The 14,305-nt window shown below is 41.3% G+C and overlaps 2 protein-coding genes across 2 annotated transcripts; both read right to left on the reverse strand.

Moving 5' to 3' along the window:
* Positions 1 to 413: 413 nt before the first annotated feature.
* LOC134181211 (cysteine-rich protein 1-like) lies at positions 414 to 10,219 on the reverse strand. Its single transcript, XM_062648442.1, has 3 exons — positions 10,134 to 10,219; positions 9,703 to 9,797; positions 414 to 716 (listed from the first exon to the last, which is right to left on the reverse strand). Exons 1-3 carry the CDS (start codon positions 10,171 to 10,173, stop codon positions 621 to 623), a joined length of 231 nt encoding a protein of 76 aa, XP_062504426.1. The 5' UTR covers positions 10,174 to 10,219; the 3' UTR covers positions 414 to 620.
* An 848-nt stretch (positions 10,220 to 11,067) lies between these two features.
* On the reverse strand, positions 11,068 to 14,022 carry LOC134181151 (mucolipin-3-like). Its single transcript, XM_062648365.1, has 2 exons — positions 13,454 to 14,022; positions 11,068 to 11,375 (listed from the first exon to the last, which is right to left on the reverse strand). Exons 1-2 carry the CDS (start codon positions 13,873 to 13,875, stop codon positions 11,264 to 11,266), a joined length of 534 nt encoding a protein of 177 aa, XP_062504349.1. The 5' UTR covers positions 13,876 to 14,022; the 3' UTR covers positions 11,068 to 11,263.
* Between the last annotated feature and the right edge of the window lie 283 nt (positions 14,023 to 14,305).

Raw genomic sequence — 14,305 nt, forward strand, 5'->3', positions numbered from 1 at the left:
GAACAACAAGAAGATCACAGAAGACACAAGAAAGCCGCTGATGCTGGAAAGTTGAAAGATGTTCTTGAGGCAAAGAGGGAGCAAGTTGGTAAAACCAAAACAGCAAAGGACTTGTTGAGAGTGTGTTGTCAGATACAGACACTGATAGACAAAGAAGTGGAACAAGAATTAACTAAGAAAGGTGCGTTGTTATGTAAAGTATGTAAAGGTTATGCAGGTGGCTTGACTTTGACAAACTCTCGTTTCATGACTTAGGGAAAGACTGTTAGCTGTGCACCTTCAGGAGACTACAGCAGAAGTGAACATTACTGCAGCAGAGTTGTTTCATTTTCTTACCACAAATATACACCTCAGCTGTACGTAGTTGCTGTATTATTGTGGACATTCTATATTTGTCAACAAAGGGTATTATAAACGTTATAAACAGACTATGTTTCTCTTCCATCTCCTTGATGAGACAAATCCAATGAATTTACACTCACAAATTAATTAATCACAGAATTACTCATACACAAAATTAATTTACAACACTGACAGCTCATCCTAAATGTTCTAGTTACCTCTATACCAAGTACAGCATCATACAGTTCAAAGCTGCTCCAGTTGGGAAAGCATCACAGCTAATACCGGTGGCTTTCTGTGCCTCCATGGCCAAAGCCTTTAGGGCCAAACAGTGAACTGTAGCACGGCACATTGCAATAAGGCTTACCGTCTTTCTAAAGAAGAAATGAAACATGTAAATATCACTCATTCAACTACAGTACACCAGGCTTAAAACACAGCTTATGACACCATCTATTTTATGTTATCCCCCCCCCCCCCCCCCGCCCGCATGCCAATACAGTAGGAACTCACTTATCCGACGGGCATGGGACCAAAAGGGCGTCAGATAACTGAAAACGTCGGATAACTGACGCATTTTGAAAAACAACTGCAGAATACTTAAAGAAGCTCAACATCTAATTGTACATGTAAAAAATTATTACAGTACAACTTGTTTGACAAAGGAGAACACTAATGGGAACTGTCAAGACTTAAAGTAACCATTAATCTTAGTCTGGACCAGTGCTTTCACTCTTCTTGCTGTAGTTTCAGCAGCCCATTCAGTAGGACCATTGTGCTTACTGAAACTTCAGGTTGTTCTTCCAGGTACTGAAGAACCGTTTCTAGAGCTTCACATTTAATTTGACGACACGTGGATCACAAATACAGTACTGTACGCACAGGAATTGTATATCCTAGCGTCCGCACAGCCTCGCAGATCAGACAAGCTATGCACCATTGGATAATTCGTGCCGTCAGATAACTACGTGTTGGATAAGTGGTGTCCTACTGTAATTACAATGTGCAACTTGCCAGTATGCCATTACTTGGAGAGAGCAACGTGTATCTAATTGCAGTGGTGTAGATAGTCCTGCAACAAAAGATGGTGATTGTGGCAAATGTGTGCAGTGGAGCTGTTTGCGTGGTGATAAAGTAGTTGTCGCCACAGGCTAAAATTGTGAGGGCCCAGACAAAACAAACGACAGTTAATTATTATGTAATCGTTATCAGTTTGACAACAAGGTTTCCAGACCATGAGTGTTTTGTTAAGGAATCTCACAAGAATCATTTTATTTAATCATTTTAGTATCGTTTTGGTTCAAACTAGAGTTGGCGCGCTTCGAAAGCTCTCTGGTCTGGAAGTTAGAGGTTAGTGGCAAAACCAGAGCCGTCTAGATATGGCTCTGGGCAAAACCATGCAGCATGCACTCTAGTGGGCTGTAGCTATAGCACCAGCGTAGGAAGCGGGAGCTCTCGCTCAGTGTAGAAATTGAAATTTTCTGTACCAGTGACTTTTGCAAATCTGTTTAGGGACTAGCAACCGAGGTAGTTTTGGCTTACTCATGGGGCCATGGGGATGACGTCCATGGTAGACATAGCCTCGGATCCCAGACGTTTCTACAGGCGCCTACGTACAAAGCGACAGAGTAGGCGGGGAAAGGGCAAAAGTGGGCAGGAAGAAAGAAACGTCTGGGCGCGCTTCTACAGAAAGCCAGTTCGGAAATAGACGTACCCACAATAGGCAATTTGATAATCATATTTCCTACATCAACATACTAATAGAGCTCGTGGGACAATTCCTCTGGCTCTATTCTTTGTCCTTCGCGTCTGCAGCTAGCTGCTATGGCAAATTTTGGAACGCCAAAGACGCCTTCATCCGATATTTGTCGAATATGTGGAACACAATTCAGGAAAGATAGGAGGGACAAAGTTAGTCTGTTTCACACCACCGCACGTCTCCACGGTCTTCTGCAAGAAGCTACGGCTCTTGCTGTTTTTGTACCACTTGCCGCAACCAGCTCTTAAAATTTGAGCGTCTCCATCGTCAGCTAGAGGAAACCAGGACTTTGCTATGTGGTGCTAGCCGTCAAACAGCAATGACTTGCAGATTTAAGAGGAGACGGCGGCAATCTCCAGAAACACCATCGATCCAGCAAACTAGCAAAAAGCCAGACCAAACTGTCAGCCCCGCTTCACCTAGCAGAAACAAGGTGTCTAACCATGAGTAAGTGACAGCTCTAGAGCTCATCGTGCAATACAGTAGGATCATTTTGTTTGCTGCAACAGCAGTAGCGATGGACAGCCATCTAGATTCAAGGCTACCAGATCTCTCTTCAACTCCCAGCCGGAAAGAGACCTGCATTTGTTTGGTGTTGACAATTGTGAGATCACACCTGTCTTGTCTTTGGACGTACGCGAGAAAATATCTAGCGATTCTCTTGCCCACTTCGATGTGGACAACACTGGTACAGTTCTGTTTATATCCTGAAAACGTTAGTTTCAACAGGGCTTGTTTTTCCATGCAGGCAGCAGTTCGTTTGAAACAGCACTATCTTCAAAACAACCTCTACGTGCCAGTTCCATACACATTGAAGCTGTTGCAACTACGGGTTTGCCATCTCAAATTGCTATTCCTTACCCTGAATTTCATGAATCACACAGGTTAGTCACTGCCTAGACACAAATTAATTAAATTGTCTTTATTGCATGGTTTGTTACAGAAGTGAAGATGGTGTTGGAAGGAACGACCCTAAGGAATTTGATGCTTTTGTCAAAGTAGGTGCATACTAACTGGAAATAACTCCCTTTAACCTATTAAAATAAAGTTATAATTAAAACATGTAAATTGCCAGTAGCACATGGATGGATATTTGTTACACTGTTGCACTGTTTCATCATGTTGCATAGTGCTCATATATATTTAATGTGATAGAAAAATAATCCTAAACACAGTTTAATTAATTACGTATAACACAATCTTTGGATACGGTACTGTACAAATAGTGTATAACGTGTTATTTTCGTGTTATTTTATTTTTGTGTAATTTTTTCGGTAAATTCGGTGTGACTTTTCTTTATCTAAAGTAAGATAACACCCAACATTTTCTAAGTTCTGTACTTCAGGTGCAGAAGGCACCAATAGAATCAAAGTAACCCGGATACTTCACAAACTCCCAGAAGTTTCGCGCACAGTGATGAGAACTGCCTGCTTGGAGAAACAAGCCTCCTCAGAGCAACCCACAAATGCAAGAGCCAAGGTGCACAATGTTCATGACACTATAGGTAGTGGGCAAGCGGTAAAGTACTAGATCTCACGTGACGCCCAAAATTTCTTCTACTTCTGCCACACCAAGTCTGCCTCCTCATCTTACCGAAATTAGGTTATACCAAAAAGTATTTCCTTCTGAATTACCAAAATTTTAAAATGCCGAAAATATAACACATTATACAGTATTGTACACATGCATCTGTACATGTAACTCATGTTTTGTTGGTCTGTTGACTGATGGCATAAAACAATAATTCACTGTACATGGCTTGGAAGCATAGGTAGGGGATTGGGATCTAGATGATAAAAGCTTGATAGGTGATGCAGTCACAATCTTATTATAATAATTTGAAGTATGAGCTACAGTAGCTAGACCATCTATAGGTGTAAGCGTTTAGAAGGTGAATTTCCACCTCATTGAAACATGCCGAAAATAATGATTTGGGGTTCTCTAGCATGCATGAAACCAAAGGAAGTTTGTTGACTGTACACTCAAACCTCCCTAATCCGGACATTATAGTGCATTAGATCCCTGGAATCTCAGACAATTTTAATGTAAGGTTGGTACTGTACAACGTCATACCATTCCTGCATACAGTATGCGTATAGAGTCACACTTGTACCAGACTGTAATGTACATGTGTACTTTGTACTACAGTTAAATACCTTACACACTGCATGTGATAGTCAAGACGGCTCATGCCAAAGTGCTTATCCTAAATTTGTGCATCTTTTGGAATCTTATGCTAATGGCACAATATACCAATTATTTGGTAGTTTAAAAGTAGAGCTATATGTATTTGCAACAAACATATATAAGGGAACAATTTATCCAAAACGTCGTTCTGCCTGATTCTCTACAATGAGCCTGGTGTACACTGAACAAGTACACCTCAGCAGCAGCTGAGAGGATTCTCAATCCCAATTTGGCAGGCATAGGGAGGTCATTGGCTACTGGGAACATAAAAAAACTGGCAAGAGTCATCTCCAAAGTCCCTGATCTTATGTTGGAAGTCACTGACTGCCTTTGCAAGACAGTAAACAAGGAGTGTGAGAATTTGTGCACACCATCATCCAATTGTGTTCTGAGGAATACATCACTCTCAGAATTAACTAGTTTAAAAATTGAGACTGTGGCAGATGAATTAGCAGGGTCTGCTCCAACTTTCTGGAAGTTGCTCACTGCAGCTGCATGCTCACAGTGGCAGTCGCCTACTATGCGCAGCAGTCTATTAACTCGTCTTAGTGTCGCTGCTGGTTGTCTCCTGAAAACAAGAAATCAGCGCATGTCTGCCCTGCAATACATTACCAGTATAGTCATGCATAATTCAGGAGCGAAGAAAAAAGCTTTTATGAGGCTAAACAGGCTTGGCCTGGCAATGTCTCATAAACGTACTCTTGTAAAGCTTAAGCAAATAGCCAGCACCTTTGATTATTCTTTAATTCATTGAAAGGAGTGCATAGAGAGCACGCACAGATTAAGCCAGATTACACACGTAGCTAGTGGGGAAGCTGACCAAGCAGAATGTCCTACGAGTGGACATGGTATTAGCATGCCTTCATTGCCTGGGTCAGTAGAATGTAACTCTGGTGCTCTGTCTGGTGCAGACCTTTGCGTAAGCTATACCAGATCACTGGTGACAATGTGGAATTAGAGATCAAAACAAAGTATATGACACTTGATCACAGAAACAAGTCCTTGCACTGGGTTAATCTTATGTCAACTGACAAAAGAGTTGTACCACCAACTGTTTTGTCCAAGGACAGACCACAATGTTCCATCTTGGCAGTCTCTGATGCAGCATTTCGTCCATCCAATAGTGATCACCAATACCTTCGTGATGAGTTCGCGGTGCTTGTTTCTAGAGTGATCACTAAGTTTCTCCCTGCATTTGCACAGTTTTCAAAGTTTGTGGTACAGCACATCATCCATGATCACAGGTTTGACGCCAGTAGGAAGTCAGAGAGACACTGTCTGGGTCTTCTTGAGTTAAATGAAAACAAACAAGACATGGTGGAGATAATGTCTCATCTCAATATATGTTCCATATCAGTTTGAAGATGGTGACAATGCCATATCTCAACCTCTTGTGCGCTTGCAGCTTGGTGGTGATCAACTCACTGCCGAGCGTGCACGAAACTCAAAAAGGGCTGTTATCAATGGTCTGGTGCCATATCAGAGACTGCAAGCACTCTTGCCACATGCAGAAGACTTTCACTGCATGATGAATTTGTCAATTTAATCTATGCAAAATTCTACAAGACAAACAGCAGTGGTGACTTGGGCACAATGTACAATCTCCGAAACAAACTGGATCGAAGAAATGTTTTCTGTGACACAAATAAGAACTATAGGGTATGCAATACCTTTCTTCAAGATGTCCTAGACGGATATGTCATTGCTTGCGCTTTGCATCATTTTGGTATGAGGGGCCCAGAGGACATGGATGCTGTCCCACCAGGACTTCCTGAACATCAATGGAAGAGTGGTTTCATGGAGAGATCATCAAAATCATGGATAAGTTTGTTCTGCAGTGGGAACATCTGGAACAAGATAGTGTCCGCTTCCATCAGTCTGTTCAGAGAGGACAGCCATCAGAACAAGCCCAAACAGTACTTGATAGACTTAGTGAGGGTGAGCCACTTGATGAAATGCAGTCAGAGTCACTACATCAGCATGCCACTACATCAGCATGCCACTACATCAGCATGCCACTACATCAGCAGTAGTTGTAGCACAAGAACAGGAGCCTCCACCACATGACCCAATGTCAGCAACTGTACAACAGACACCTCGAAATCTCATGCACGCACGCAGTTTTCCATGTCATGTAACTACTTGTGGCCAGAGCTTCTCTTCAGCTGATAACAGAAGGTTTCATGAGCAAATAGCACATTGCCTGACTCACGTTCCTTCATATATAGATCAAACCCAAGTATCAGATAGAATGTGCAGTCAAGAACAACAGTACAATGACGACCATGCTTTCAACTATAGCTACAATTTTATGAAAATGGCTCTGTTAGAGCGTAACTTCCAAGATTCAGTCCATGAAATGGATGGACCAAGGCTATTACGAATCTGGAAATATAAATGCTTCACTTCAAAGAGGCTGGTAGAACTAAATATGCCTTGAAAGCATTTCTTTTTCAAGCTTATCAGCTGGCTCTTCTAAGCCCATGGGATGCTTACAGGCAGCTGTGGAATAGAACATTCAACTTGCATGGTGGTTTTGGTAGGAACATACCCTTGGACTTGATGGTGGGGCACAACAACAATTTCATCAAAGAGATGATAAGAAACCAGGGTGCTAATGTGTCATTCCAGTCAGCAGAGCAAGTAAGCAGAGCATCAATGAGTTTAGAGTCTGTTCTCACCAACCTTGACAACATGCTAGCCATTGCTGATGAATCAAATAAACATGCTGCAGTGGATAGGAAGAAGGATGTTTTGTTGATAGCAAAGGAAGTAGGGGGAAATGTCAGGAAGCAGACCAGGCCAAGATCACACAATCTTTTCCATCAATGAAAATATGATGTGCTACAGCAACTGAATCCTTGCAAGTTATCCCAGTGGATTCGCAACCATAAGGAAGCACTAGCAAAAGTTCAGCATCTGGAATCACTAGAAACACTAAGAAGTACTTGATTATGTTGGCAGTTTGGTAGGGAATAGAATTGTATGGTATATGTTGCACCTACAGTAGAAAATACGTATACTTTTTCACATGATGTAGACTTTCAGGTTGTATAGATTTTCTGGGTTTTACTATGTTATGACTTGTGACATGTTGATTGTGATAGTACGCAAGTCAAGTGCTGCTATAATGTTGTACACATGAAATTTTCAAGAGAGACACCTTAAATGTACACTGATTTTGTACAATTCACACATACCTATCCCAATTAATATATATCCTTAAAACTGAGTCCATACCTCATTAAGTATAGTTAGAATGTTCTGTGCATGCTCGACAGTAAAGACTGGAGTTAGAGCTTGAATGTCTTGTACAGTAAACAACTGCCCGGCGTTCTCTACGACTGAATGCAGTACATAAATCAGAAAGACCTGTTACCAAAGTTGGGTGAGTATACAAAGGCTGATCTTCAATTCCAAGCTCTGTCTCCACCTTCATCTTGTACTCCAGAAGAAGAAACTCCAGAAGCTCTCTTTGTTCAGTCTCCAAGTGATGACTATCACAGGAGAAGAGGTCGATGTTTCACCAATCTGAATACTTTGCAAACCAGGGCACTGATCTGGGCTTGCACACTGACACTGTACAGAGCATATGTCACAGCAGGTATGGCTGGTGTTTCCTCTGTTAGGAACTGCATCAAACACTGCTAGGAGCATAGCTCTTATGCATTGAGCAGTGTTGCTGACATACTCCTTCATTTATTTATTTGTGTGTCTCAGCTGATGTCCATTATATAGCAGATAAGGAAAACTTTGGCTTCCATCCCTGCCAGCTCTGCCAATCTCTTGCATGTACACTTCCAAGTCAGCTGGAGGGCCATAGTGAATGACTGTTGTCAGACCCTTCACATCTATCCCCATCCCTAAGGCATTGGTTGCAAATACGACTCTACAAACACCATTGGCATCCCTCAGAGACTGCAAATGATGTGTTTGTTGCTGTCTGGAGTACATGCATGGTACATTTCCACAACTCGATTTTGTGCCTTTTTATCACCTGGCCAGTAAGACTTGTCACCTAGTTCATAGTGGAAATGGGTAAACAGTAAGGAGCCCACACTCTGTGTTTGGCAGTAGACAAAAACCCTTGGACAGTTGATTTGCTTGGACTTTACCAGCCTCAGCAAAAAATCAAAGGTAACTTCAACATCAGAATGTACTCTCTGCATAGGTAGGAAGATGTTATAACACTCTGGGCTCTTAGTAATCACATAGCATCTGCCAGACATTCCTACACAACTCACAATGATTTTTTGTGTTGCCTTGAGCGCTGTTGCTGTCAAGGTTAGAATTGGAGCACACACCAGAGACCTTAGCTCTCCAACAAGACCGCACCAGACATGAAACGGTTCATCTTCATCCTCCTCTACTAGCTCTGGTCTAGCAAGGCCGCCCCTATAGATTTAAAGCGACATTCGATTACACCAACCTACACATAACAGACAGTGTCAGCCTCACCACTGAACAACCGTATGAACTTCGTCTGCAACTACTGCTACAACACGATCACGGAAAACGCCTTCCTGAAGTGCTAATCACCATGTCCTCTGTCCGACTAGAATTTCAGGGCTTCCAAATACGATTTCAAACTTTCCAACTTTTATCTCCTTGTCAGTAGCTTGGCTGGCGCCTATCATAGCAGCACAAACACCGCACTCGATCTGGTACGCAACCTGGTCTTTCATCAAAGACAGCAACGGCGCCACGACGAGAACAATAGGGTCAATCGCAAATGCCCTCGAATAGCCCACTGTTCCGCAAAACCTTGCAGGTGTTGGGTAGCAGGTGAAAAATCAGTGACTTCCCAAACCCGGCGGGGAGGCAAGCCAGAACATCATCACCTCGGACAAGTTGACTCAGCGCCAAACATTGCAGAGGCTTTACAGACGCAATGTCAAACTGGGAACAAGACTGGTCAATAGCAATTGTCATTGCATTGTCGGAAATTGATGAACGAACGTGACACGATCCATCTTCTGAAGGCAACGCCATTTGATCTCCCGTTTAGTAGATATCCCACTGTGGTATACCACCTGGTACTCTAATAAGTAGTCATTGAAACTCTAATAAGTAGTCATTGAGACAATTAACACCATTTGATCAATGAAATCTACCATGCTGAGTGAGCGGCGATTGTTGATTGGTGCGGAAACCTATGACTTACCAAAGGTACGCCTATTTCCGAACTGGCTTTCTATAGAAGCGCGCGAACCCAGACGTTTCTTTCTTCCCGCCCACTTTTGCCCTTTCCCCGCCTACTCTGTGCTTTGTACGTAGGCGCCTGCAGAAACGTCTGGGATCCGAGGCTACGGTAGACACAGACAGAAACGTATCAACAGGAGTCCACACGGACAAGCAATTTCCTCTATTACATCACCGGAAACTCTGCTGCAAGTGTAGAACAACTGTGTACCTCTGCATGTGATCCGGGCGTCAGAGTTCTCTTACATTTGGTACACTTTAGACAACCAGAATGCCAGTCTTTCCCAAGAGAAGTCTTCCTCTCAGCTGCACAAAAACCAACGAAAAAACAGTTGACAACACACTCAACGTGCAATTGAAAATTCCGACCACTTATCGGCACCTACCTAGAAATCACAACAACAAACGAGACACGTAGCCTTACGTCATGCATTGCACGGCAGTGAGCAGGCCAGGTGACGAACGTCGAGCTACAAATTGCAGCACGGGTAGCCGTAACTGCTACCGGATTCCGTCGCTACTGGTGCACGTACGTACAAGCACAGCAGAGAGCTTCCTGTTAGAAAGCCCCACCCAACTGACAGCATGAAGCTCGACAGCAAGGCCGACAGACAATTCTAAATTTCAAAAAATTCGACTTACCAAAGTAAACTGGTTTTCCACAAGCTGGACACGCAGACATCCACGAACTAGACACACCTCAAAATGTGAAGAAAAAGATATTACGCATGCGCCTTGGTTATGCACACCCTGTGCACGTGAGAAAGGCAAAAAAACGAGACTAGGCGAGTCTAGGTGTACGTGTAAGATGTGACTGAAAAAATTTGTTCTGTGAGATGGATTTGACTGAAAGGTAAAGGCAAGAACGAAGCTACTTTTTTTGCATTTTTCTGTTTATCTAATTGCTTGGAATGTTCACTCTTTAATTAATTAAACATGCTATTAATTAAGTAGAACAAGTAGGGATCTTGGATTGTAGTCTCTACAATTGGAAACTTTGAAGCTACATCAAATGACAAGGATTTGAATCTGCACACGTTATAGTAGGTATGATGAGATGAGGAAACTTCTAGAGACTATATCACTTTTCATTTTGCATACTATTGTATTGTTTAGGGAATATGTTGTATTGTGATTAACTTTCCAATTTATGACATGAGTGTTAACTTAACATGCATGTGCACTGTGACTCCAACAACTTTAAGAAATCATCAATAATTAGCCACAACATTCTTCAACATGACTTTTAATGACTCGTAAGCATTGGAGGGATTGGAATTTCAAAGACTGAAAGAGCGTATTTGACAGTTTGCATTAGAGATCAACGTTGTGATAAAACCTGATATTCCACTAACACACAAGTACATGTAAGTATAGCAGGCCTTGGTTTCCCATGTAAACAAAAACGAAAAAGACGAGTTCTAGAAAAGAAAGACACTGCACTTACACTATCTGTTTCAGTGTGATAATTGGGAGAACTAAAAAAACAATGAACTGCTATTGCGAATGTAGAAGATTAAATATCATCTAGACCATTCCTTTAAATATCAAAAACAGACTGAAGACGTAAACTGGGTTACAGTACCATACAATTATTTCTTCAATATAAACAGCAGAGGCCAGTCAAAGATTAAATGTATCAACAACAAGACACAGGCAAGCCAATCTTACAATATTATAGCACTTGTCTAGTTAATAAATACTGTGTAACCTGAGCAGAGAAGTTCTCATCATTTAAAACCTAACCATTTGTTCATCTTCTCAGGGCAGTATCAGATGACTTCCGCAATATTGAGGTCTCTTGTAGAGCGTTGGTCATTACAGCCATGCTCTTCACTTGACCCCTCCGAGTCAGATGAGTGGAAGCGTCCTCTCTGGAGCTCTCTGCAGATAACATTTAACATTAGACAAGTTGTACTACAACAGCCCAACCAGAGCAAGATAAAAGAGAAACCAGTACTGTTTTGTTAACACAACAACAGCCTGTGTTTACAAGACTACACCGTATACTATAAACACAAGCAAAGCACCTCTACACCCACTAAACATCAAGTTCTCAAATCATTCCTTGCTTCTATGCCTTAGCTAGTCACATGCTCTGGCAAACTTCACAGACTATCCAATATGACGTGGCCTTGAGGTTAGATGCATAGCTGTTATGTATTTTACAAGCTCACAAAATTAGTTCAATCATCATGCTCTACTTCACAGTTTGAGGACGAATTAGTTCAGACACAGACACTTAGTTAGGCCTGTCCAACTAATTTCTAGTCAGTTCAGTTTGAGCCTACGCAAAACAAAATAGAAGTTAATGTACGAACTAGGGTTGCACTGTAAATTGGATCGGCTATTGAGTACAGGCCAAAATAGGGATATCAATTTTATATCGGTATCAGCAAATTTTGCATTGATGCTAGGTAATACATTGCACATGCACAGTTACAGTCTGTAGCGCAGTCAGTGGCCATGTGTGAGTATAGGGATGGCAACTGAAAAAAGTCTCCCATACGGACAATATATGCAATAAAAAGTGAAACAGAATTGGACAAGAGAGAGCAGAAACTCTCTTGTGTATTACAACAAATTTTCAGCTATATAGGGCATTAACATAACTATCTAAGTGTGTTTAATACATTAACTAAATCAAATGTCGGTTACAGCTTTCAGCTTATTATTGCAGACATATTGGCTGTCAGCATATCAGCCAAATGCCTTTATCAGTGCAACACTCGTACATGTACGTAAAATTATTGGGTTTTGGTACTACGAGCATATATAAGTAACTCAAACTGTGAACAGCATCTGTTACTGCATTCTGCTTCACTCATTCAGAATCTACATATCATTTGTTTCAGTTTCTTTGACTCTACTTCATCTTATGCTCATACGTGTTGACTCACTATCTGCTCCCAAGTTGTGCTTTCCTATTGAATCTTACATTCCATGACACATTCAGTAAATGCCTCTACATTTACAGTAAGCTCACACGCCAAAGAACAACTAACACCCCTCCAGGCTAACCATGTTCTTATGTCTGATAGTTAGGTTACCGTATAACCGGTTCTTTCTGCAGTCTCAAATTACTGCAATTTTAGAATCTAGACAAAACTTAAATTACTGTAAATTAAATTTCTGTATTCCAACCAAGAAGACAGTGACTTCCTGGGACTCCAAGGATAAGCCTTAGACAAAAGACACAAAGTGATGCAGCATTGCAGTGCATCCTTAATGTGAACCCACCATTACACAGAAAGACAATAGATGTTCTTATTTTCAGTCAGCAAAGATCTAAAGTTTTCAAACTGGATGTTCTTCAGCTAAACACTCTTCGGCAAACAAGCTTACTGTACCAACAATAAATTACCAACGTGCAAGAGACAAACCAGTAGAAGAACATCTGCAGAGCAGACAACACTTGTATCTCTCTGAATAGTATTCCAATGCTGATGAGCTGTACTTCACCTAGATCATAGCAACCATTCTGTATTTCTTCTTTTTTTTGTGCCTAGCACATTGCTTGGTATCTTTAAAACGGTTGAAAAGTTGTTCATGTGGTGCCTTAAGGTTTCATCATCTTATAATGCTTAGACGCGCAGCAAGACTTGCAATGGTCAAATGTTTAAAAGTCACAGAGTCACCACTTTTACTCTTTTAGCTATGCAATTAATCAAGTCTATGTCAACAATCACATGGTTAGTCTGGCCTTGCTACCATACTTGTACAGGTGTATAAGAGCTAAAATATATATATATATATATATATATATATATATATATATATAATTAATAGTAATGTTTGCATGAAATGACTCCAAGCGAACAAATAAAACAGACAAACTACAGACAAAAAGACAACAAAAGATATAAATGGAAGAAAACACGCAAACAGCCTTACAGACAAGCAAAAATATAAACAAGAAATAAAATACAAACTAAACCTCATGTTCCAGCTCGAAAATGTACCTGTGCCAGTCAATTATATCTTCATCCCAATCGTCATCCTCATCTTCATCAAGCAAATGATATAGCTTTCCCAAATAGATAGCCTTCCACTGCTTCTTCCCCATCATCCTCACTGCTGAATACATCTCGCTGATGAGACCAATAAACAGGTTTAGTACCACATAGATAAACAAACAGATGAAGACATAAAGATAGATTTGACAGAAAATAACAGCTGCTGCATTGGTGCCTGTTGTCAGTTTAAACGTGTTGTACATATCATCTCCATTCAGCAGTGAGAATAAACATTCCGAAGTGGTTGCTAGGTCTCTAAATTTCTCATTGTACGGTCCAAGAACAGCCCAGCCACAGATCAAGAAAGCAATATAGAGAATAAGGGTGCATAGCATAAATCGCAAAATGCTAGGAATAGCAGCTTTCATTGTAACAAGAAGAATCTGAAACAGAAACAACACTAAAGTTGCACAACAACTTACAAAAATTTCATTAGCACTGTTCCAGCCAGGATTCAAAAACAGGCATGGTGTTGCACAAAGCACATGCGTCACTCTCCCAGTTGTTAGGCGTGGTTACAGGTAATCTCACATATCCAGAGCCTCTCCCACCGTCATTCTGTACTCTCAGGTGGGACAGATGACAGCAAGAGAAGGCCTGGCTATAAGAGACTAGCCCATAAAGCTAACAAGTATTCCTTGCACAAGCTATAATAAGGCCTGACTAGACCAGTAAATTAAGGCAGGACTCCATCCTGTGCTCAAACAGACTCACTGGAACACTGATTAATAAACGATTATTCTTGACATCAAATTCCTGTATGCTAACATTGCACTGTAATAATAAGTGTCCAATAAG

This window comes from Corticium candelabrum, chromosome 6 (genome assembly GCF_963422355.1).
Source record: "Corticium candelabrum chromosome 6, ooCorCand1.1, whole genome shotgun sequence".
Taxonomy (NCBI): Eukaryota; Metazoa; Porifera; class Homoscleromorpha; order Homosclerophorida; family Plakinidae; genus Corticium; species Corticium candelabrum.

What these genes read in the sequence shown, in the direction of transcription:
- LOC134181211 (XM_062648442.1), bottom strand. Translation starts at nt 10,173, where the DNA reads ATGTCTGCGTGTCCAGCTTGTGGAAAACCAGTTTACTTTG. An exon ending in TGGAAAACCAGTTTACTTTG is followed by an intron (nt 9,798 to 10,133) that starts GTAAGTCGAATT and finishes GTTTTTGTGCAG; the next exon opens with CTGAGAGGAAGACTTCTCTT. An exon ending in CGCCCGGATCACATGCAGAG is followed by an intron (nt 717 to 9,702) that starts GTACACAGTTGT and finishes TTTCTTCTTTAG; the next exon opens with AAAGACGGTAAGCCTTATTG.
- LOC134181151 (XM_062648365.1), bottom strand. Translation starts at nt 13,875, where the DNA reads ATGAAAGCTGCTATTCCTAGCATTTTGCGATTTATGCTATGCACCCTT. An exon ending in GATATAATTGACTGGCACAG is followed by an intron (nt 11,376 to 13,453) that starts GTACATTTTCGA and finishes TGTTATCTGCAG; the next exon opens with AGAGCTCCAGAGAGGACGCT.